We start from the raw sequence: 25671 nt of genomic DNA on the forward strand, positions 1-25671 counted from the left end.
ACTATCCAGTGGGTGCCTAAGCTTATCAGAGTCAATGAATGCTTACCACTGAGGACAAAGGAGTTCTGTGGGACGTCGATGATACTGGAGACAAGGTCTTCGCAGCTCTCTGTCACACCCCTGTCAGCAAATCAATCCGAACAACAGCAAGAAAAGCATGAAATTAAAATGCCTGCGAACATTCTATGCTTTACAGTATTCATGATCTCATCCCGCTTTATATCCTCATAGCAAAATTTCTGATTCATGATTAGCTTACATTTTTGTCACCTAATTCAGTGTCTGCAACGATGGTGGAAATGTTAAAAAGAAAAAAAAAAAGAGATACACCATTGTCTCTGGCCTGGCCATATGAACTCACATGACACCTTTGTGAAAGTGTGAGTCACAGTTCTGTAACTGTCTTCTTCATTTACAAATTAGCGTGATGACTACTGTGCATGAATCACAGATGAAGGAGATTCAATGACTTGTAACTATAATCATCAGGCAAAAATAAACCAACAATGGCCACATATGGACTATGGTGAGGTGCCATTAAAGGGATGGTATAGTTTTGGTAGAGGTGAGAATTCAGCTTTTAACTTTTTGCGAGATACTTAGGAACCACTTTATGAAATGTTAAAGAGCATACAATTCTAGGAGGAATTCAAAATTTATTTGATGAAAATTGGTTTTAGAATGGCTGAGATATCCAAAAACAAAGTAAAGCAAAGTGATCTCAATAAAAAGTGGGTCCCACCTTTTATTAGGACCACTCTGTTTTGGATATCTCAGCCATTTCATAACCAGTTTCAATCAAATAAACTTTGAGTTCCTCTTTAAATAGAATCACATGCTCTTTTATATTTCATAGGAGGTTTCTCACTATCTCCAAAAATCCTCATCAAAACACATTGGAAACCTGAAGCCCCATCTCAACCAAAACTGTACCATCTCTTTAAGTTACAATAAGACAATGTTAAGACTTCTGAACCCTGATAAGCATCAGGTTGATTCATTCAAAACTTGCTTCTTTTCTAACATAAATCCTACAGCTGACACCACATAAAACACTTGACAGCACTATCAATATCAGACATGATATTAGACATTACACACATGAGCAGTTGTATCATACCCATTGTTTAGCCACATGTCCTGGTCATCACTGAACTCTGACCCTTCGCTGCTTCCTGTGGAAAAGAAGAAAAAAAAAAGGAACACCATGAAAAGGTCATGACGCTTTATTTAATCCAGGGCATAGTCACGTGATGATGCATCTTTATTCAACAGAAACCCGTAGAATTCTGTTTTAAGTGTATGAAAACGTTGAGAATAGTAAATTCTTGAAAAGAGGAAAATTAAACTTGACACAATTTCTTTTTTTTTTGTTTATGCAAGACACAGGATTAGCATGTGTGATTCTTTCACTAATGAAAGATATGTCCATATAGATACAGAGTTTTCTTTTGCCAATATCAAACAATTTTTCTTTCATGTTTCAGTCTGTGACAACACACAATCAAATAAGACCTCTAATAGACCCAAAACATTTAGGGGATAATACGTCATGCACTGTTTCCAGCCACAAGTTAGATTATGAATTCCTCGGTAACAGAAATTTATTTTTCTTCACAGCTATGCCCCTAAGACATTAGTGCCATTATTGTCACCTCGGAATCCATAATTTCAGCTAGAGTCTCTCAATGCACAATATATTTGTTTACTGACCATACCTTCTATTGAACTGGACACGGACGGTCGTACTGAGCTAGTTGTCTCCTCCAACAGGCTGTCGTCCAGTAAGTGCCTTGGACCGTTGCCAAAGTTTGTGTTTGGGAAGCTTCAAATGTGAACAGAAACAAAAACAAAATATTAAACCGCCTGCCAAGTGTGCACCTACAGCAACACACAAGAATGGACCCAGCAGTTATCTGACTATGTGCATTCAACTATTTTCAATCTAAAAATGGAGTTCCTGTCATAAGCTGAGTGCTAACAAAGCAAAGCAAAATATATGGTAAAGTTCAAGAGGACACATGAGTTCAAACTTTGACTTATACACTATTTCATCTCTTGCAGTCATTACATCTGGAACACACACCACAATATTAAAAAAGTGTATAAATTTTGAGAAATAAAACCAACAAAAGTCATACAAAAGTAAATTGTGAAGAAGACTCATACTTTCTAGTGACTCTGACAGTAAGGCACAATTGAAGCACGTATCTGTTGATTAGAAAACTACTCATCTTGTGATACAAATGTCATATTTTCTGTAGCATTGCGTTTGTCAAGAAAAACACACAAGAAAACAAGAGAGCAGACAGCCCTTTAATGATGCTCCCTTTTCCTTGCTCCAAACTTCCTGTCAGTCTCCCTTTTATAGATACTTTCGCAATTCTTGCAATGCACGCGGTTTGATTTGATATGATTTGATTTCAATTTACTTTCCGTTAAAAAGCCACATTTCATATAATCATTGCATATACAAAATAATACATAAAATTAACGGAAGGATATTTACCTTAAAGGCTCAGCAGGACCAAGATGGTTGGGAACACTGCAGAAATGGAGGAAAAAAGCAACAACAGATGAAGTCATGTTATTGATGCCTATAATTGCACTGAAGCAGATGCTGACACAAAAGGTATACATAGACTACATTTTTACATACAGGTCATGTACATCATAGACAAGAACATGGCAAGGATAGACAATTATGCTAATATCAGACACAAATAAAACTGTTATCCTGCAAGAACAATTGCAAATCAAATCTTGTCACACGAGAATCATCTGTTACCACTACATGCAATGTATCTCAAATGTATTTCAGTGATTGACTGATGGTTCAATTCTACTCACTTTGCCCCTAAACTTTTCGTTTTCCGGTGGCCAGGTACAAACTTGGCCGAGATGACAGGCGTTGACGGGTTGGACTTCCCTATCGAGCTCGTCTTCCCTCCTCCGCTGTCTGTAAACATGACACAAACAATGAGCAACTGATTAAACCGAGATGATCTATGAAATGCTTTGATGTTTCATGAAAGCATATACAATTCCCCAAAGTAAATGTAACAATGTCTGTAAACTTTGTGGGTACCACAGCTCATGATGTACAAGTACAACCAGGATATATGGATTCAATATATTCTTGGATGATGTGTGTTTATATGTTTGGGTTGTACAGTTCAGTCTATGTGGGGGAAAAAAAATTGACAGTGATTTATCATGAGATTAAACTCTCTATACATATTTAAGGTATATGTTTTTGCCAGTCTTCAGCTAGTAATGCAAAATTTGATATTGCATTAATACAGGGATGTAAATATTCAACATAAACAAACAGGTAATTTATCAATATTCCATGGATTTCAATTTCATGTCAACTTTGAGGTTGGTCTACTTTAAAGACAATAAGAACAAGTCTAATTGCCATAAACATTTACAATGATGTGTCTTTAATCAAATGAGAAAAAAAAAATCATTGCACATGTAAGAGTTACCAATTATATCTTGGAGCAGGTTGAGTAGAGTGAATGTTCACACTTGTGTAAAGCTATTGTGGCAAATGAATATGATATGAGTTGACTAGGAACTGACAAATTAGTAAAATTAATTTTCATCACTGAATGGAACCGATAAGTGACTGGGACCAGAATAGATTTGGACGCACCAAAAAACCCTGAAAGATATGAAAACAAAAAGGAAAAAACCAAAACAAAACATACACCCAATGACATGATTTTTTTTTTTTTTTTTTTAATGAAAATGATGATCCCTCCAATGTCATAGCATGATGATAGGAGTCCTGTGCTTAGATGTATGCAAATCAGTCATCAACCCTCAACACACACATGATAAAGACAAGGCATAGTAGAGGTGCTTCATTGTATGTGGTCACACTCTTTCTAAGCCGGAGCACAAGATCCAATGGTGATGTCTTGGTTTTTTTTATTGTACACACACTGAATGTAATTTTCAACTTTTCAATTTGGTATTAAACATCAAAGCCATAGAGGGGATTAAAGGGGTCACTCCGCAGTGAATGTTTATGCCCCAGGTTGAGCTCTCAGTATATAAACTAAGCCAAGTATGCCCCGCCCCCGTCCCACCTCCCATCATACTGGTTTATTCTCGTCAACTTTATCTATGCCAAGAGTATGACGATGCCTGTGAGTCAGCGTATCGTATGAGATTCTGGCCTGGGTGAACAAGAGGGGGGATGATATTGCACACCGAGAGAGATTAGCAAGCAGTGACACATGGCCATTGTAAGTACAGATGTAAATGAGACTGGGTGCTAATGTCAGATGAACTCACACAGGTTTTGTCCAGGGAATCATACGGCACAATTGCAAAGTAAACTGTGCGATATTGTCTCAGAATACATACTCTTGTAATCTTGGGGATTGACAGAGAATATTTCTGTGCAGGACTATTCAATCATACGATTGTACAAGATCTAATGTGGTTGAATTAAGCTGAAACTAAATGAAAACAAACACACACACACGAGACATGAACTGGCTTATTCACGTGCATGCATTATCATGTGTGGGATATATTGTATCAACCTAGGTTTTAAGAAAAAGAGCACATAAGCAAAATCATGCATTGCATACAATGCATTCAAGCAAAAAAAGAAGAAGAAAGAACACAATATTCAGATAAGATTTAGAGTGAGATGACAAACACACACACAGGTACACATGGTAGATTTCACATAATATGCAAAATATCTCCAAATTGCAAACTATTGCATGTTTGACAAACCATGTGACTGAATCCCTGTGAAAAATGGTAATATGGAAGATGAATATACCAATCACACATGTTAGGTTAGCACCATGATTTACTTTTCCCCTGGAATTGACCTGTAACTGGCACATTAGACACAATTTTTGCTTGCTTTTGTTTGTTTGTTTTTCAAATAGGAACATGCAATATTGACAGCAGTTTGAAAAAAAAAAAAATCTAATGTGATTTTATACAAATGCACTTGAGTCTGACTACCACACTTGAAAGTGGCGTGACTACAGGTATTTTGTCTAGCTGGTCAAATCTGGTCAAAAGTAAGAATGTCCACCACATGGTCAAGGGGAGATGGAGCAGAGGCAGATGAGCGAAGGGTCATTGGTCACTACCTACCTGTCAGGTTAGAGAGATTGAGCACGGGAGGAGTGCAAAAAAGGGAAACCGTCTGGACTTCTAGCGAGCGAGAGATGGGAGCAGAAAGAAATCAAACGAGGGGTGTTTCACGTGTACCGAACGGAAAGTGTGTTACTCATTAGACATCACAGACTGCAGCGAGCAAGACCACATACCGAACTCAGAAAACTCACTCACATGCTCAATGAGACATAGAGAAAAGTACATGACTATTCCATAGGAAAGAGGCAGTTTGTGACTGAAGTGCTCTCTAAGTGTACATTCAGAATTACATCCTAGGACAAAAGCAATGCGTTCTGCGATCAGATACATAGACTAAACTGTAAAGTATTAATGAAACATCAAATGGACCTACAAGTATTGTATCATATCACCTGGGGGGTATTTCGTCGAGTGTTTTGTCAGCGATTTTCACTGAAAAATTTGCTCTCAGCCAGTAAAACTCTGAGGAAGTGCAGAAACCTTCAATCGGAGCCCCTTAAAATTTAGTCTAAGCACGCTCAGAACTTCCAGGTAAACCAATTACAACAGCATGTTTTCACAACTGCACTTTGACTGTTGATAAGGTGTAAATTTATAGCTACCATATGTGACATTATTCAAAAGATAAAATGTATATCTATATATAAATATTAATGTGCAATAATTGATAGGCTCACATGAAATTCCCTTTAATAGACATTTTTCTTCCCTACCTGTATAGGGGATAGAGAGTATGTGTGAGAGAGAGAAGGAAAGAAAGAAAGAAAGAAAAAGAAAGAGAGTAGAAAAGAGTGCCTTGACTGATTTTACTATGATAAATTAAATTGCGATTAATCAACTTTCCCCAGCCTGTTGAAGTGTGGACATTTGCACAACGTTGCACAAATCTTCAAGCAATGCATAATAGAAGTTCACCAGATAATTTTAGGAAAAACACAAGGCCTGTGGTTATCACTACAGACTTTGGATAAAGATCAAACTGTGACACCGGACAAGTGAAAGATCCACTTTCAAAACAATTAATGGTAGACACCACTTTTAGTATATTAAAGGAGAATTAAGGGGATCTCAAAAGGTGCAGCCTCAATCAGTGGGAGAAAGAATATTTCATAAACACTTTTTTTTTTTTTTGTACATACCAGTTACTTGATTTCAATCAAAGAAAAACACAAACATAACAAGCAAAATCAAATATCAGAGATCAAAAGTGTCAAAACATTGAAATGGGCAGAGTCATACAGCACCTACTGCTATATACCAAATTATCTTCTAAATCAGATCATCCTCCTCCCTGTTTCCCTATTTCCTTTGTAACAAATAGGGTGAAACTATCTGTGCCTGTTTGATATACCCCAACTCCTATCAAAAGAGATGTAAAAAGTAATATTTTCTTTTGCAGTATTGAAAAAAAAACCCACAATGACAACCAGGAACTTATTGGGGTGGGGTGTGAATTATTCTTTGTGTCTCTGAACACAGTCAGTATCTATTAAAAGAACTCTGACCTAGTTTACTTATAACGACAATAATACATAGGCATAGTCTACAAATCATACTTTCCAGTTATAGCAGCTGAGGGCGCAACATGAAATTTGTGATCTTAAGGTGACCAATTTATATTGGAATCAATCTTAAACCCGATAGTAATGCTACATGACAACATAATGACTTGGAGTGGACAAACACAATTTCTTTGCTTGATGACTGAACTAATATAGCAGTAAGGTCTAAACTACAACTGTGCATTTACACTTATAAATTTGGGTGCGTGAGGGTATACTGCAAAAGCCTCAACATATCATTTTAATCTTTCAAAGCACTCACACATCTAATAAGGTGCAAACACAAACACATATATTTTCCGTGCACTTGTTGGAGTATCATACAAATAAAAACAACAGATTACAGCCTCTGAGTGAATAGCATACATAAACAAAAGTGCACATTCAAAATGTACATACAAAACAGAACTTAAAATGTGCACAATACGTAAAGGGGGGACACTTAATCACAGCAAGAGGTGCTGCTCAAAACAATACAGAGTTTTATCAGGCATTCACCTTGCATACTGCACAGTGCAAATTCTGACGCTCTTCCGAACACAAACACATCTTAAAATCAATTTGCTCGACAATATTTCATGCATATCAAATGCAACAGGGAAAAAAAACACCAATAGAAACAGATCAGTTATACCGAATTACCTGTTTGGTCAAGGTCATCTTTGGACTTGGATTGCACTGTTGGTTCCAGTTGTAATGAAATTCTGTGCAGGAAAGGAGTGAAGGAAGGGTAAAAAAACAGTTTAGTTATAAATTCATTCACAAACTCATTTTTATTTATAAAAAACAAAAAAAAAACACCCACAACAATAACCTGGTAACAACCAAACTATTGGAAAGCCAAAAAAAAAAAAAAAAGATTAGAAAGTATGCTTATGACATTTAAACAAATAAGGACTAAAACCAAAGTTGATGATAAAGTGGTAATGATGATGATGATGGTGGTGATGATGATGGTGATGATGATGATGATGGTGATAACAATAATAATGCAAGTGATAATGATAGTGGCTTCTAAGAAAGAAAAAAAAAATAGCACATTCCAATTACTAATGCTTATGACGCAATCAAGCTATACCGTAACCCAAAAACATGAATCAACACAAAATGTAACAAGAGTACAATGACAAGTTAAACAGATGATAGTATCAATTCATGAATTGACAATCTGTACGTGGCAATTAATCCTAAAATGTTAAATTTGCAATCCTTTAGATACATTACAGACAATATAGCATGACAGATATTTTGCTAATTCATATAACTACTCTTCTAAAAAAATAATAATATAATACATGTCCTGTGAAATGAGTAGTCAAATATTGATTTATCTAGCAAGTAATCTTTGCTGTATTCAGCTCATTCTCCAGTTGCTGTTGTTGTTTTAAAGTCTAGATCAGCAAGCATTTGGAGGTAAGTTCGACACTAGATTGTTTTGAATAAGCTACACTTCATGCTAAAGTGGAACATAACTGAAAACAAAAACAAGCACACCCTCTCTAATGCAAATGGTGCACGGAAGAAAACAGACAAATAAACACAAAACTGTTTAATATAAGGAGAGATTTCCGGAATCTCTACAGAGAACAACTTCTAAGGTTTGCTCTCATCACAGAATACCATCATCATCGAGTGCATTCAGCAGGAATCGATCAAAGGCATTCCAGTGGCTTGGCTTACTTGTAGTTGTCTTCTTCGACAAACTTCTGCAGCTCCTCAATGTAGCGCACAGAGTGGAGGTATTTCTGGACGTACGGCAAGCACTCGTAGTCATATTGTGACTGCTGGAGCTCGGCGATCACCCTCAAGATGTTGTTCATCTGTTCGGAGAAGAAGTCAAGTTTCATGTATTATCTGGTCAATGTTTATTGTTACAGGTGGCTTCCTTCCTGTATGGTACTCTACATTCATTGCATTCAGGTGCGAGAAGTTCAACATACGATACCCTTGTAAAGTGCAATGACCCTTCCCTACCCCCCCCCCCCCCCCCATACAGGCAAAGTAGAAACATACACTACAGCTGAATACACTTGTCACCATTTCAGCACATTGAGTCATATAGTCATCATGACTCGTACAATGTGAATCAGTTTGCTGCATAACAAAATGATCTACCGATGGGCAAGAAGAGTGCTAGACCTATGTATGCCAGGACGACCCTCGTGAGAGTGAATGCACCTGTCTTTGTATCATCTTCTGAGCACAAACTTTGTAGAATGCTAGACACTATAAAATACAACCTGACAAACTATTGAAAGAAGGCAAACTTTGATAGTGCATTTTTAAACTATTTCCTTCATTATTGTGGATATCAGCCATCAAAATCGACACTCTCACACACAAAAGTATTTCAAACAGCAATGGGAAACTGCAACTCTTCCTATCCAGTCCACAGAACTGTGAAGGCAACTAGTATGCACTTTGATCTCCGTCTATGTTCTAAGGATGAATTATAGTAAATCTTGAAGAAAAAAAGTCCACCCTCACCCCCCTCCCCCCCCCCCAAAAAAAAAAAAAAATAGATAAAAGGGGGGGGGGGGAATCTCGCCCTTGAATACTCACTTTGGTGGATCTGCTGTCGCTGTCCATCCCCCCAGTGCTGGGATGAGCAACGTCTATGTAGACCAGATCTTGGAGGTACATGCCTGGAATAGAAAATGTCAGACAAAATAAAAATGAATGAATGTGTAAAAATATTTTTCAAACCAGTACAGCTCTCACGATGACAACTACAGTGATTCTAAGTGAAAGTTTTTTCTCTTATTGTTCATTATGATTACAGTACTGTACAAAGTACAACATTTCAGCATTGTGTATGGTGTTGATGTTGATTATGAAGAGAATGATGATAGTGAAAGTTACAATAAGAGTTCTAATAACAACTAATACCATGTACACACACACAAAAAAAAAATCTATATACAAATAACAAAAACCACGATATACATGTACCCATTTCTAGAGATCATGTGACGAGATCTCTGGGAGCTTAAGTACATATTACTTTCCTGTTGCTAAGACAGAATTTCAACTGCTGACTTAGCATTTCTTAAGTTGCCTCTCATGTTGCTCTGTTAGATATATATAAACATCTCGACATAGCAGCAATTTGGGTAACTATTTTACCAAAAAGGGAAATTAGTGGTGGGCTGCAATGGGGTTCAAACCCATGACCTGATTGAGGGTCTAGAAATCAAACCTACAAACCATTATGCACCACAGCAGAAAAGACAAAGCCCTCTCTCCTACTCCCCCACTGCCCTCCACCCCTTATACAAGTCTCTCTGTCAATTCCCATCCCTATGCTGGATGCTGCCAGACTCACCTAGATACGGTAGGCATGGCAACCGGACCGCATCCATGTGATCCCTCAGTCTCTGCCTGTTGTCGTCCTCTGACATCAGATCAGACAGCTTCTCACACGTCGCCTTCTCCTTCTTGTGCACCAGCTGCATGGAAGTCACAACAATATCCAATACATTTCATCAAATCTTTTGCCTGTTTAAACAGATATCTCATTACAGCCCTCCCTTGGAACTACCTTGCTTAATCGTCACCATGAAGCAGGGCAGCCTCTTTTTGTGTGGGTGTGTTTTAGGAACTAAATTACATCACAACTGTCAAGGGTGTCTACAGAAAAGAAGAATTCTCTACACAAGATGATGTGAAATTTCACACAAGTTTGTGGCTAGGGCGTAGATTAATCTTGATCAAAATGTGTACGCTCTGATTCCAGCACATAAACCTCTCCTCTGAATTCATATTTTCTCTCTCTGTCTGTCTGTCGGTCTGTCTGTCAGTCTGTCTCTGTTTTAAACACACAAATGTGGTTGAAAAACATGATCACTGTAGCAACTATTTTCAGTGTTAAATAATCATAGGTCACATATGGGATATTTGCTCCAAAAAGTGTGACTTTTTCAAACAGTCATTTGAAAAATAAGACCAGAAAGAGGAGGGGATTTTTTGTTGTTGATACATTCAAAGTCAAACTTTGTTGACCGCATCTCAGCAGAGAAAACAGTTTTTAAATAATTCACAAAAACATGATCTACAAGAAGTTTAACAGTGTAACATTAAACTTCAAGAAGAAATTAGCCAACATTATGAGAGTTTATAAGTGTGTAGGTATGCTCCTCATACTTACGTTCCATGTTTTTGTCAACCTGAAAATAGGCGCACTGTGTAATGCCGAGATGATTGCCATGACTGCGTGGAAGTTGTTGATGTCAAATAATTTCTGGGGGGGAAAAAAAAAGGAAAAAAATTAAACACCTTATTCAAAGCCTTTGTAACAGTCACATGAATGTTACTAAAATGACATATTCTTCAAACCAAGAAATCAAATAAAAAGAACTCACAAAATATCACACAAGACAACAAGGAACATACGGCGATTAGTTTCAAGTTTCTCTAATATAGTCAATTAATTCAATTTGACATGGTTCTTATATCATCTAAAGTCAAATGCATTCATTTAGCCAGTCAATCACTCTGTCAAATTTGATCACGGTAAGCATAATAAAAGATGTTTTCTTAAAAGGCCACATGGAGAGTATAGTCCTGTATCTGCTACAACATTGTGGTATTCCAGATATGACACACTTTCTTTCACACGTACATGACCCAGAACAAATCAGTCATCACTTCCTCTCAGGACCAACTACGTGTAAATGGCCTTGGCACGACTACTTTAGGACAACTTTTAGTTTTAGGTTACTTGGAATCAAGTTTCTTCTTAAAAGGAAAATGGACAAAAGGACAAAAAGACAGGTGAATTCATGATATTTGCCTCGGCTAAGCATCAGCATAATGTACATGACCGTATCATTCAAACTAAAGATATTTTGTTCTGCCACTTAAAAGTCCTTCATAAAAACAACACAAGCTTGCCAAATATTTGCTTTTGGGCTTGCCTGACCTAGCAAGAGCAAATGTATGCAAAACACATACCAGCTATAAGAAATGGAAAAAATGAAACAGACAAAGATGACTGGGTCACTACAGACCATGCGGGCTACAAACATGAATAGATGTTCGAATGCACTGAGAAATAAAATGAATTATTACTTTGGCTATTTTGATGAAGTGACCTATGACCTCTGCCCTGGCCTTTGCCATCTGTGTGATGAGGACCTCATGTACCACCCAGAAGCTGACCTGCAGAAAAAGAACATTGAGGTTTAAATAGCCTTGGTGGTGGAATCATCAGCTCAAGCAGCATTAGGATTTCCATCAAGCAGTACACAACTGCACATAACCATTTTCTAATGGTAAAATTCATGTACTTGGCACCACAGGATTCAAAGAGTATAATGCAATGTGAAAATAACACTTTCTACATTGTATGATAATGATGACATTTGTAAGTGACAGAAGAACATTATTGTTATTATTATTATGATGATCAGCATCATTATCATTATTATCATCATCATGTTGAATATTGTTAAACAGTATTATCATAATTGTTATTTTTTATAATCACTACTACTGCTATCATAACTATCACCTACACCTTTTGTATCACACCTTTCACTTCTTGTTGGTTTCATATTTGGGAGATTACGAAATGAAGGTTGTCTTGATTATCTTCACTTAGTAATATTTGACTCCAGCACATTCAAGTATTGACAAAGTGTATACAAGACTTGTGCAGTGTAAATTTGGCTCAGTCTTTGGTTATATAATTTTAAATGGAAGGCATCATTGTCAATCACTGTTTGCTTGTTTGCTGGCTGTTGGTACTTTGCCTTCATCCTGTCCTGTAACACACTTGTTTAACTTTGCAGAAATTGGCAAATTTGTGACTGTCAGACTGCTTTTTTTTTTTTGGGGGGGGGGTGTCCCAAATTATCTTCTAGGCCTGCTTAGAGCTGTTGTGGTTGAAAGTATTCAGGGCCCACAGAAGCAAAATATTTGTAATTGTTGGTTTTCCCTACTATGAGAAATTCTCATTGATTGCTTACACCTGCTTTCCAGCGGTTTTGAAGGAAATTGGGTATAAAACCTTTGCAGTTTATGAGTGTGTACTACAGGTAAAGCATTGTAAGAGCACACATGCAACCAAAAACAACAACAGCACAAATTTGGATGGACGTCACTATCACATGATGCATTGTTTTGAGATCTACTCCGGTGATTCGCATCTAATTCAATCTTCCTTCTGTGGCACATGCATCGGAACGGTGACAGACCAAGCTCGGAGCAATGGACAACGCAGGCGGGTTTTACACCAGCCATGACTAGCACACCGGAGTCCTTGGGTTTGCGTGACGTCACAGCGCTCATCAACGGAGCACCGCTCCTAGGGGCAGGCCGTGCCATCATCCTCGTAGCACTCCTATGCAACGCACTTCAACAAAACTTTTTTGGAGGGGGAATAGGTCTGCCGATTCCTTGAAGCGAGTCAGCAGAGGAAATAGAAACAACAGCTGCTGAGTGCACACACCCCTTCCCCCCGCCCCTTGCCCCCTTGTTTTCCTTGCAGATGACATCGCTTCGGATGAGATTACGCCAGAGAGAATCGAGGTTGCCGCATACGTTACCTGATTTCTTTCTCTCATTTTTTTTTCTTCGGTGGGGGTGGGGGATTTCAGCAGAGCGTACGCAAAAAGGCGAGTTCACGACATACCCAAGATAGTGCTGACGTAAGTGGTGACAGTCACATGCCCGATTTAAACAGACACAGCCACACAAGTGGCAACTGGCATCAAAAGATTCCTCCTCTGCCGAATAACAGGCCATAAGTGGGGAGGCATACAGACAGAAAGTGACAAAAACATCAGATACATGCATTCCAGAAACAAATGAACAAAGCAACTGAAAAGGTGCCTTGGTGTTTTTGTGATACATATGTCATACCTTCTCTCTAAGTAAAGGCAAGTAAACTGAATCAAAATTGCCATCCAGTCACTCGCTTGTTTTCAATATATTTTCATTCATCAACATTGGAGAAAAAAAAAAAGGTCTGTAACATAAGCTAGGAGGGGCTGCCACTATTTCCTTACCTGGTTGAATCTCCTGGTGAAGGCCACAATATTTGGACAGACATTGTTTTTGGTTTTCCCTGACCACGCACAGCTGCTCAGCTCCTGCATATTCAAATGACATCACAAAAACAAGACAGAGTGAGTCAACACTTCATGTTCTGTTATGTTTTGTTCTGTTCTATTCAGTTCTGTTCTGTTCTGTTCTGTTCTGTTCTGTTCTGTCGTTTTGACTTGTTCTTTGCCCTGGTATGAGCATTCCTAACAAAAAAATCCATATAAAAATGCACATACTAGCTAAAAGGTCAAATATAAAGAGAGAGATAAACTGACAATAAGTAAGGAAATTTTTATCGATCTCTCACTATCATTACACAAACCTGTCACTTCCTACACCCATCTTTCTTTCTGATATTGCACATTGCCAGTATTTTCTTGTTACTAAAAGATAGGTGATTCATTTTTTCTTTCTTTTTACCACATGTCACGTAGTTACAGTCACATTGTCAGGACTGATGACAGGTATACCAAACGTCATCACAGCAAACTCACTCGAAAAACAAAGAAGGGGCACGACCGATTCTGAAGCACAAATCATAATGTTTTGCCGCAAATGTGTTGCACCTGTACAATGGTTACAGGGGAACCTGCTCTTTGTCTTTGGTGGGATCAGATCCCTCCTCAATGGGCTAGGGAGGAAACAAGCTAATTGATTAGTTACAGATTATTGTGACCAGCGTCATTGATGTGGCATCACCACTTTTACTAAAGGTACGGTGCTGTCCCTCCTAAAGCCAGACAGCACTGGGAGTGGGGGAAGAGGATGTTTTTAGTGTGGCCAATTAGTGACCAGCCAGAGTTGTCCAGCGTGGCCTTGTGCCGCCATTGAAATTGGTCGAGTTTTGTTTTCCAGTTCACGAGACCCTAATTAGTTCAAGTGACACAGCCTCAACTTCAGCGGTAACATATCCTCATGTTTATCAGGACTGCTGCTCTGATTGGTAATGAGCTTCCTTTGCATCTATAAGGATCTGAAGATGAATTTCCTTGGCTTGGCTTTCTCTGTCTGAAGTGTAATTTATGAATATTTTCTTGCCTTGCTTTTGTTTTCATTCATTTTTATTATTCATTTGTCTACATTGCCTGGGGAGGGTAAAAAGGCAAGGACGGATGAAGTGACTACTTATGATATAAAGTACTATTTTTTCACAATTAAAAGAAATTTGAATACCCTGATATGTCCATGCAAAAAAAAAAAAAAAAAAGATATTGCCGCTTCAGCATATATGACACCTAATTTAAATCCATTACATGATATCTGCTAATAGTACTCTTTATCTTTGCTACTATCTTTTTTTTTCTTTTTTTTTTTTGACTGATAACTTATCACAAAGTTAAAAAAAGAAGTGCTAATCTTTAAGACAGGGATGAAATGCTCAATCTGGCAGAGATCTAGCCATGGCCTACAACACAATCTGCCCTAAAGGTTATTGAATAACATTTGAAGTCCCCTATAAATAAGACTCTTTATACCAAAATTGGAAAAGTGCCTCATGCCCACACACACACACACACACACACACACACACACACACACACACACACACACACACACACACACACATAAAACAAAACAAAAGAAAACGAAAAATCAGCATGGGAGTTTGATGCCATTGCATCCATGCTTTTAGTGCTGGGTTTGTACTCAACAGCTTATACTCAACATACTCTAAAGCCATGTTCTGGTGAACCTTCAATAAAATATCTTCTTTTGCTTTCATTTTCACACAGAAAGGGCAATTTTGGGGGCTCACTTCAATTTCCAGACTGACACAGATAGAGTCAGGGCAATAACGGTTCTACAGCAAATAGGATTCAATCTACAGTAGCAATATCACACAAGTAGAGCCAAATTTAGTTTGGAATGGATCTCTAAACCCTTCATGTCAAAAAAGACACCCCCTAAAGGTGATACACTGTTTCAATATCGAAACTGGGGTGATACAATACGCTCGTTCGGGTGACACAGCAAAATATTTCCAGGAATACAAAATCCCTTATCTGCATGCCGCATGTTATGATGGTGAACCCTCAAAGGAGCTGATGGAGTCTTGTAGAGAATGATTCATTTGTTTGTGGTCTTTGCCCGTTAGAAAAGGTGCCCCCGAAGCTTTACGTGCAGCCATCATGACATCACTGTTTGAATGTGAGCACCTGTGTGTGCACTTGTGAACTGCATCATGCATGCACGTTCACACAATAGTGATGTGTCCCTTTAAGGGTTTCTAAAAAAAAATATTAAACAAACTAAAAAAACTGCCAAGAGCTTAAGATTAACCCAGAATCTTTAATAGCACAGTTGCTACAGAGTTTAGTACTTTTCTGAGCATCTCTGAATCAGTGCATGAAAACTGCCTCTGTATGATCAAAGAAAACGATCCTGCACAATTCCTAGCATTGCGACTATGGCAGAGCATGATGTTTGAAATGTCAAATTTTGCATTAAGATACACATTGTACAGGACAAGGTTGTTTTTTGTCTCTTTTAGTCTATATTGGTTTGTTAACCCGTTGAAAATGAGTCCGGAGTATAGTCGCGCAAGTGTCTATGGAAAATGTATGTTGTAGCAAAATCCGCCCATCCTCAACGGGTTGAAATAGAAAAACAAAAGCCGTGGGAGGGAGGAATGGCGTGGGATGGGATAAAATGAACGCATAACAAGGCTTTCACAATAACATGAACATCCGAATGCCTGACATCACTCCAGGGGAACTTGGATCAATGCAAAGATCTGCCCCCAAAGAAAGCCCATGAGTGAATATCAGTCAATGTTTTATCATAAACCACACTTCTCTATGCACCACTTTGTTTTTGTTGTGTTTGCTTTTTTTTTGGGGGGGGGGGGGAGGGGGGCACCAGATCCTTTTCTTAAATAAAGTGTGCATTACCAAGCTCTTGCATATTTCCCCGGTTATCCACTGGACTATTGATCATTTACTCATGACTATTCACACCCATCTATTCTTTAAAGTGCATTGTCCATTTTGCAGACATGCCAAACAAGACAACAGGAATGACTGGAGGCACAAATTACTTTAGTGGATTTCTGACTCATTAGTCTTCCTCTGAAAGCAAAAACACTGAGAAACAGACCCAGAGCCATTCTCTTCTCACTTTACATATCCTTTGCCCCCCACCCCTTGCCTACCAATTCCCCCCTCCCCCCCCCCCCCCCCCCCACCATCATGCTTGCATCAGTTTGTTGCCCATCACAGAACATCGATATCAAAGAAAAACATGCATGAACACATGAAGAGGTAATGCTGGTTTAGCAAAAATCAATGAGCATGAAACATTTGCTGCAAGCACACAGTATTACAGCGTGAAGGTGAGATAATGAAGGTGTACGTATCAGCGAAATTTCATTTCCCTGAGGGAAATGCTATAATTAGAATTTTTTTCCCCCTCAAATTTTTATGTCATAGTTGGTGCAGAAGAAGGGAACGAGAAGGCTAAATGTAGCTCTTCTCAATCAATGATAGATTTAATGTTCATGCTGAATGATCATTAGTACAGTCTGCAGGCCGTCCTTGAATGAGTTATATCGTGTTGAAAATTGCAGATTAAGGTGCTAGGAAAGTTGGTGATGCCTTGTGATGCAGATGGTGGGCAGAGTTTAGACGATAAACCGATCAAAGACTCTAAGCTCCATTTCCTCTTCTAATCTATCAAAAATTAGGCTCACCTCCGGTGTTATTGCCTTGAAGACGGGCAAATCCAGGAGAGTTATCTGGGTCTGCGAATGAGAAGATTAACATACATTGAGTAAACATCAAGAATTACAGAGTAAAGAGACCAACTAGAACCATCCCCTTTTCTGATGCTTTTAAAGTCTCATACACAAAGATTACAGGTACATGTACATAAATGAAGAGTCTGATCACAAAATGGGTTAAGTGTTATTTTCAAACATTTTGAAGTAAGTGAATCATCAGGTTAGAGCAAAACAAAACCTTTCCAATGATACCTCACATTTTGCAAAACAAGGAATCTTATATTCTAAAAGTTATGATTAAGAATATCCCATGTTTTCTCCTTCTTTCCTTTGTTTTTTTTTTCAAAGCAGGTATAATCACACACATCTCACTTTGACAAGAATGGAGTTAGCTCGTTTTGCAATCAAACTCCTCAATTGTAAAGACAGGAATATGAAATTTAACTACAGTAGAACTATCACTCAATGTGATTAACACCCCAACCTAAAACTGAGGGAGTTGGCTCAACCAGCAGTAATTTTGTATGCTTTTTATTGAAAAAAATGTTACCATGGCAACGCATTGTTCAACATTGAATGAAGATGTGTTTTGCTCAATTAAAAATTATGTTTAATAGTCACATGTGCCACATCTCAAGTCAAGTGCTCAAAATTTTTAAGATAAATAAACTGGTACTTTCTATGATTTTCATTAAAAAAAAATGCTGTTACCCTGGCAACATAGTGTTCGACATTAACAAAAGACAAAGTTTGTGCAGCTACATATCATAGCTATAAATGAAAAATTCCACTCTGAACGATTACTGCATCTATCTCAAAGGTCATTCCCGCAACCAAAACAACGATCCTTCTAGACTTTCTGGAGATCTATGATGATCACTAGCGCATCGATCACGGGCTCTTGACTGGAAATCCACACTGATTTCCTGTGCTTCTCTACGTTTGGCGTTTTGTCGGTGGGAATACGCCAGCACCCTTCACTGACAGACTATAAAACGATTAATCATCACCCGACAAAAATAGAAAGAAGAGAGAGAGGGGGAGTGGGAGAGAAAGAGAGAGAGAGAGAGAAACAAAAAAAAAAGTCCCTTGTGTGATGTAACATGACTTCCGCCTGAATCAAAGAAATGAGCCAGAAATAGTCGCACAGGCCCCCACGTAAGCGCAGCTGAAGTCATGGTTGAGTTTAGGCTTTCAATTGCGAAAGGGGGAAGGAGAATCAGATGATACAGGCACTACGCTGTAAAAATAGTTCTCCAGATGAATGTATGGTAAGAATCGAGTTGGAATCCCCTTCCCCCTCCCAAACCTTGCACTATACAAGTGTCGAGAGTTCGAGTATAAATCTGTACTAGTGTACATTTTGCAAACACGAACGGGACACAAGATTGCAAGGGGATGAAGAACACACTGTTTTATAGCTCCAGGCATTACTCCAGAAACAAAGCACTTTCTAATGGAAGAACTGAACTGGATTTTTCTCCCTTGATACTCTGGAAACATGAAGACCCGAGTTGTCAGTCTAGACAAGAAATCTCAAATTGCTCATAGTAACCATAGTAACTGAACATCCTCCCATTTATACGTATGATCACACACAATGAAATGGCCAAACTACTACACAGAATCTGTAATAGATGAGCGATGAATGCCAACTGTATTGGGTGTGGCTGATTTGATCAGGTGGATGAGAGGGAAGGAATGGGGGTAACGGGTTTGGAGAAAAGTTTAATCTAGGGTAGAGAGAGGGGAGGGAGGGGGATCATATTTTTGCCACAGATAATGGGATAGGAGGCTATGGGAAGGGGGCTGTATGGACAGTAGCTCCATGGGATGGATGAGAGAAAGTGAAGGGTTGAAAGTAGCCTTTTGTCAAGGCCCTCTCACTGTATGGTGAAGAGAGCCTAGCTGAGTGGGGTTGCGCAAGGGCCTTTTGAGATCTGCTTTGCATCGTTTTGTTTACAGCCCTTTGAATTACCAACTTTTGCTCCCCGATTTCGGGAGCAAAAGTCGACCAATCAGCATGTCTGTCTGCTCGAACCCGATTTAAATACAGTGAATGCATGTTACAGACCTCCGCGGGTGGTCAGTGATGCATGCGAACAGGCATGGTATGGTATGGTATGGTAATTTATTTCCGTAAATATAAAAATCAACATTACAAATCATGTGATACAAAAACTCATAAATAATACCGCTGGATAGCCTCACTCAGCGAAAAGGACCATTATGGTCCTGCTGTTTTACAAGAGGGTCCAGTATAAATTAAAGTAATACAGCACCAAGGCTGAGGATGTGGGGAGCACGCCATTCCATTGGTCGACCGGAACCCATTAATATGAATATTCAGTAGAGTTCATGTGTCATAAATAATAATGTGTGAAGCAGATCTCAAAAGGCCCTCGCGCTGTCGCGCTCGGCTGGGCTCGCTTCGCTCGCCCATTACAGCAAGAGGGCCTTGACAAAAGGCTACGTTGAAAGGGGAGGGGAGCAATCTACTCACAGCAAACTCCTCTGGCTGCACCCGCAGCATGTCGAACACTGTACGGTCATAGCTCTTCATCCGGGGCAGTGTCCACCTGCTGTCGATGGCCGGGTCTTTTTCGCTGTGGTTCTGTTTGGGGGAAAAAACACAAAAAATATTGTACATGAGAATGATGTGTTCACATCAACATTGCAGCTTTTAAATATCATACAGTCATTACAGGACAATGTCCACTCCAGATACACTGTACTTGTAATACTAAAAATGTGTTTGGTAGGTTCAATTTCAAGCATATGCTTTGTTTGTATATTAAGTGACTTTGATCAATCTTCATCAAATGTATACACAAAATAATCAAGTCAGCTATCCCATGCATAGATCAATTGTGTATGAATGACTATCAATCTGACTTTGATATTTAATGTATTATTAAGTATTCTGTACTTAACAGATTTTCTGCCAAGAGTTTCCATACAGCTGAATTTGAGCATGGATTGAAGTCTGAAAATATCATGTTCTACATTCAATCTGACACAATATCATCCAGACAATATTGAATGGCACACTGTACTCTGGGACTCTTACAGCTTAATTATTCATTCTCAATCATGAAACTTGGCAATATATAACACACTTTCAGAATAAACAATGCAGGCCTGTATGTATCTCATTTTCGCCGTTTAGTTTCAAAACTCATTATACATGGAACAAAAGCAAGCAATTCTTTTGATGAAACTCTTTTGAAAAGAAATGCAAGCTAAATCTGTCAAGTTTTCATTTCCTGCTTGCGAGGGAAGTCAGAACTCAAGCAGCACAAATGATCACTTGAAATTAAGAACAATCAAATGCACTCAACTGGGGAATAAAATGGGAGGTTAATTGGCATTCAGAGCAACGTTCCTGGTACTTTGTAGAGGAAGTATCTTTATATGCAATTGCCAATTCATATTCTTTCCAAACAGCCTTGGCAAAGGAATCATCATTATTCCTTCACAGCCTTATTTGAGGTGGTAAAATTAACATTTTTTCTCTAACATTTTTTTTTCTCTCAAAATTATTCATTGTTTTTTAGTCTTAAAACTGTCAACATAATCACCTGGATAGAGCATGTCAACCTTCATTTCATCTACATGTAATTGGTATTGAAAAAAACAACAACCAAACTTACTGGTACTTTCAAAATATTTGTCTAATACTAGTACAGTAACATAATTATGTATTCTCAATTGAAAGTCCCTCATTAAATGTGCTTTCTTGTTTTCACAAGGGAGAGTTACTTTGAATTAATGCAGTGAAACAAGTGTCACAGATAGCAAGAATATTTGATTTTTTTTTTTCTTCATGAAAATGTCACCTACAACAGCACATTACATACAAAATAAAAGGAAGTTCCTACACTACAAAGTGATACGTTTTGATGTACCCATGAGACACAGTGCCCATAAACCTACATGTATTCACATCAATAATAATACGACTGGAATTCTCTTAGTTATTGACGCAAGTCCAATATTGCTCGGATCATATTTATCCCAAGATCTACGTACAAATATTATATGTAGATTATATGCATTGTGTTTCTTTCTCAGTTCTCATCGGAACTCAATTTCACGACACAGTCTCCTGCGATGGTGATATTGAAACTAATCTCACATTTTGAATGACTGCTGTAATCCATGCGCGTACATGTGTGGTATATGTGCTACGCTGTATGTATTACTGATCCGCGCCTTAAGCAGATGACCTCTCTGGTCAGAAATATGCCATAGCTGTAACCCTAGATCACACAAGATCCCTCATGTATACCACACCTTAAATTAATCCCCAACAATGATACATCAATACAGCAATTCAAGACGAGCACTTTTATTATAGTCAGAGGAGATAGCTCGGAGTGGGCCACCCCCGACCCCACCTCCACCTTTTAGCTGTTTTCAAACATGCAGGAGTTAATCCATGCACATGTAATCTGGATTTCGAAGGCACATCTCTAACATGAGGTTCAACCATAAAAAGTACACCCTGGAGTTAAAAGCACATCCCCCCGATGACACTCGATGATCGAGATAGATTATCAAGTGACCTTTTCTAGAGTCACAACTTCGGGGTCGCAAAGGGTGTTGAGGTCTTCGTGGATTCCGGTGAGGGTAACTTAAAACCTTCCTCCAAGTCTGTCATATTTAACAGATTTTTTAATCTCTGCCAGATGGTTTTTCTGCTGTCCATGAATATCACATGTGGATAAAATGAAAAACATCACACCGGACTGATATCAATTTGTTCCCACTGGAGACAGCACATGCAGCATTTATAGATAGATGAAGAAATCTGTGAAAAAAGGATTAACCTAAATAAATACTTTTCGACAAATATGTATGGGTTTTGATCATACAGCTGATCTTCATCTTGCAGTATTTGGCTTAGGAATCAAAGGGTATTCACTATGAGACTGTGGGAGACTTTTAACGAACACATTAGAAGAAAGTAAAATGAATCAAAACCATAAAACAAGCTGGTAAATGTTCAAAAGATGCTGTGGCATATAAAAGCACAAATAAAGACAAAAAAAAAAGGACAGACAGAAAAACACCACCCACTCCTAAGTCAAACAGTGAAAATGAAGAATTCAAGGGGTTTTGTCGATCATTACCTCCGCCAAGGGAGGAGGTTATGTTTTCATTACCGTTGGTTCGTTGGTTGGTTTGTTTTTTTGTTTGTTTGTTTGTTTTTATTTCCGTCTTCAGATAAAAAAATACACACATTACAAGTTGCATATACATTGCATACACGTACAGAAGAAACGGGGGATTGCCCGTTCAGTCATATTTGCAAAATAAGACTGTTCTTCCACAGGGTCTGTGTCCGTGTGCAAAATAACTCAAAAAGTAGTTGACGGATTTGGATGAAACTTACAGGAAAGCTTGAGAATGACAAAAGTAAGAAATTATCAAATTTTGGCAGTGATCTGAGATTTTTTGGGAATTTATGAAGGATTTTTGATATTTTGACAGGTTGGGTCAATGAACTTGGGAGTTCAAGCTGCACATTTTTGAGGTTTTCAAACGTGCACTAAAGTGCGTGCTCTAGTTTCTGCTAGGGCGAGGCGCGCCGCTCAGCTGAAGGTTTATGACGTACCAAAGGCTTCTATATTGGGAAATCGGGCGATTTTTCCTTTTTCAGCATGTATACTAGTACAGTACCTACGGGTGGAAATCACTATCTCTATGGAAGAGCCCAAAGAGCTTTTCCCCAGTGGTGGAGTGGAGAAAATCTCTTTGGGAAGAGCAAGATCATAGGTGGAAAGTAGCTGCTTGGCGGAGGTCTGCGCTCTCAGAGTGCTTTTATAGTTGTTGAATGTTTCTTTAAACAAAGGGAGGAGGGGGGGGGGGGAAGGGAATGAAAGCAAGGCCAAGAGGGATTTTGAATTAAAGAAGATATGGATGGAGTTTTCTTCTGTGGCACTAGCACTGAAGGATATGGCGTTCACATCCAGATGACGGAAAAATTGTATACTTGTCTCATCATGTGAAATCAGGAATCAATCATTTGCTTTATATCCCACACCTACTGTACTGTTCACATCTCAGAAGTTAAAAATAGACTGGATGGACAAGAAGGCACAATTACGAACCCCTTTTGTTGAATCCCCATCCGCATCCAAACCCGACACTGATACTTCTGTGGTTTTTCCCTCCTTTAAAGTAAAAAAAAAAAAAAAAAAAAAAAAAATATGGGGGGGGGGGGGGGGGGGAGAAACATAACCTGCAAAATACAGATTCCTGCCGCACACAGAAAGTGGGAAAAGAGAAAATAGATTGGAAGGAAGATGGCGTTTGACGAAATAGCGTGACTAACGGGTCGCCTATTAGTGTGCAGCCACTGGATATTGTGATAGAGTCGCGAGGAGGGAGCTACAAGAAGAGATTGGCAGGCTGTTGTTCATGTCTGACCTTTATGGTATACACGGTCTGTGCTAGATAAGCCTTCATGTCAGTGTGAACATGAGATACATAAAATATGAAAGGTTACCAAAAAAAAGCGATCCCGAGACAATTTTTTTTCTTTCCTTCTTCCGCCGATTTCGGCAAGCCCTGTCTGTTACGCCAAGGTGTGGCGTGATAGGCACTGATGGAGTTTGGCTCAAGATAGGAATCAGGAGCAGTACGGCATTTATCTTGCGTCAAGCGCTTATAATGCCACGTCATGGGAATTGGCATCAATGCCCACAAAATACAGGTATTTTAAGGATTGTATGTTCAAACCTTATGTTACTATGTGTGCACGGAGTAAAGCCAAATTCCTTTACATCATTTTGAACAAAAAAAATACGCCTATTATTCACAAAAAAGAATATACATTAACATACAGATAAAATCCATTACTGATAGCAAATATGATGATGATGATAACAAATAATTAAAGAATAATAACAATAATAGTGAGATGAAGCACAAAAGTGCATAAGGCACATATTATACAATGTAAATACCTTTGTGTACTGTGCATACCAGTATCCATTAGCATGTTTATGATATAGAGATTACTAGGAGTAAAGCAGCTACAATGTACTATTGTGATGTAGAACTATCTCAATTCAATTCAATTCTATTCAAACTTGATTTTCATTCTTTCAACTGCCCAAAGTTATGACTGAACTTTTTAATGCATTTTTAATGATAATGCCATACAGTATATCATGCTTTCCAAATAAATCCTCTCCAATTCTCCATAAGAATTTAATGCCAGCATGAAATAATTCTTGGTTAACGAAATTTCATTAAGGCTGACTGTTTTTTTTTTTAACCTAAATAATCAAAGCAGCAGAGTAATTGTGCTAATTACAAAATAGTTGAAATGCTCATTAATCAAAGTTTTAAAATTGTAAGCAAAGATACCCTGTAGTACTAAAATCAAGGTGTGACTGTTGTTGAACGTGACTTTCATTTATCCACAAATGAATGAATTCCTGTATAGCCTCCGATGACTAATTTGCTTGTAATTGTCCACTATTATCAAACATTGTAATTTTCACAAGATGTTCTTTGAATAAGAAGTATTCCTTGACTTCTTACTGGTTTTGATGATTTACTGAAACTATGCTTCAAGTTTAACACCTCTATCGTTGTCCTACATGTGTTCTGTTTATAACTTGAAACCTGTGGTTACAACCTACAACCAAAAATAGGCTGTTCTAGAGGGAAATTGAAACACGATCACTGGCAGAGTACTTGGCAGGTGCTACGATCAACACTAATTTGCGTGCGTGGCAGGGTGAGGGCAACACACTGTGCCTATACTATTTTGATATCAGTCTATTAAAAAAATATCTAAATCAGTCACATGCCTATTCATAACTTATCGCATCATGACAAGGTAAAATTGGATCATTGCGTATATTATTGCAGTTCACGGCCAAGATGATTAAAAACTGCCATAACAACAACCAACAAGCCTGCAGAGCTGAATGGCACGGTAACACACATTCTACGCATTACGGCACTAGCAATGGCCCTGGTTCTATGAATAGAGAGCATGCTAACGTCAAAGATTACGACTATCGAGTGAGTAATGCGATTTGAATACTTGATTAAAATACATTGTAAGTACGCTGAAAAGATCTCTATGCCATTACTAAACACAAATCATTTACAATCAAAAGTACAAAAAACAAATAAACATTTAATACCTGACACTTTTATACACAGAAACAGATGTACCAT

General features: G+C 38.4%; 1 protein-coding gene across 1 annotated transcript in view; it reads right to left on the bottom strand.

Annotated features, from left to right (window-relative positions):
• The window catches only part of LOC140240829 (ras-specific guanine nucleotide-releasing factor RalGPS2-like), an 87663-nt gene that overhangs the window by 5674 nt on the left and 56318 nt on the right, over positions 1 to 25671 (bottom strand). The window contains exons 4-18 of the mRNA XM_072320599.1: positions 19970 to 20080; positions 17437 to 17487; positions 13712 to 13795; positions 11772 to 11861; positions 10849 to 10941; positions 10027 to 10150; positions 9264 to 9346; positions 8382 to 8521; positions 7344 to 7405; positions 5137 to 5196; positions 2851 to 2959; positions 2510 to 2545; positions 1719 to 1825; positions 1121 to 1175; positions 47 to 120 (exon numbers count right to left, since the gene is read on the bottom strand). Coding sequence (XP_072176700.1) covers positions 47 to 120; positions 1121 to 1175; positions 1719 to 1825; positions 2510 to 2545; positions 2851 to 2959; positions 5137 to 5196; positions 7344 to 7405; positions 8382 to 8521; positions 9264 to 9346; positions 10027 to 10150; positions 10849 to 10941; positions 11772 to 11861; positions 13712 to 13795; positions 17437 to 17487; positions 19970 to 20080 — 1279 coding nt within the window. The remainder of the gene's footprint in view (positions 1 to 46; positions 121 to 1120; positions 1176 to 1718; positions 1826 to 2509; positions 2546 to 2850; positions 2960 to 5136; positions 5197 to 7343; positions 7406 to 8381; positions 8522 to 9263; positions 9347 to 10026; positions 10151 to 10848; positions 10942 to 11771; positions 11862 to 13711; positions 13796 to 17436; positions 17488 to 19969; positions 20081 to 25671) is intronic.

Source organism: Diadema setosum, chromosome 17 (genome assembly GCF_964275005.1).
Source record: "Diadema setosum chromosome 17, eeDiaSeto1, whole genome shotgun sequence".
Taxonomy (NCBI): domain Eukaryota; kingdom Metazoa; phylum Echinodermata; class Echinoidea; order Diadematoida; family Diadematidae; genus Diadema; species Diadema setosum.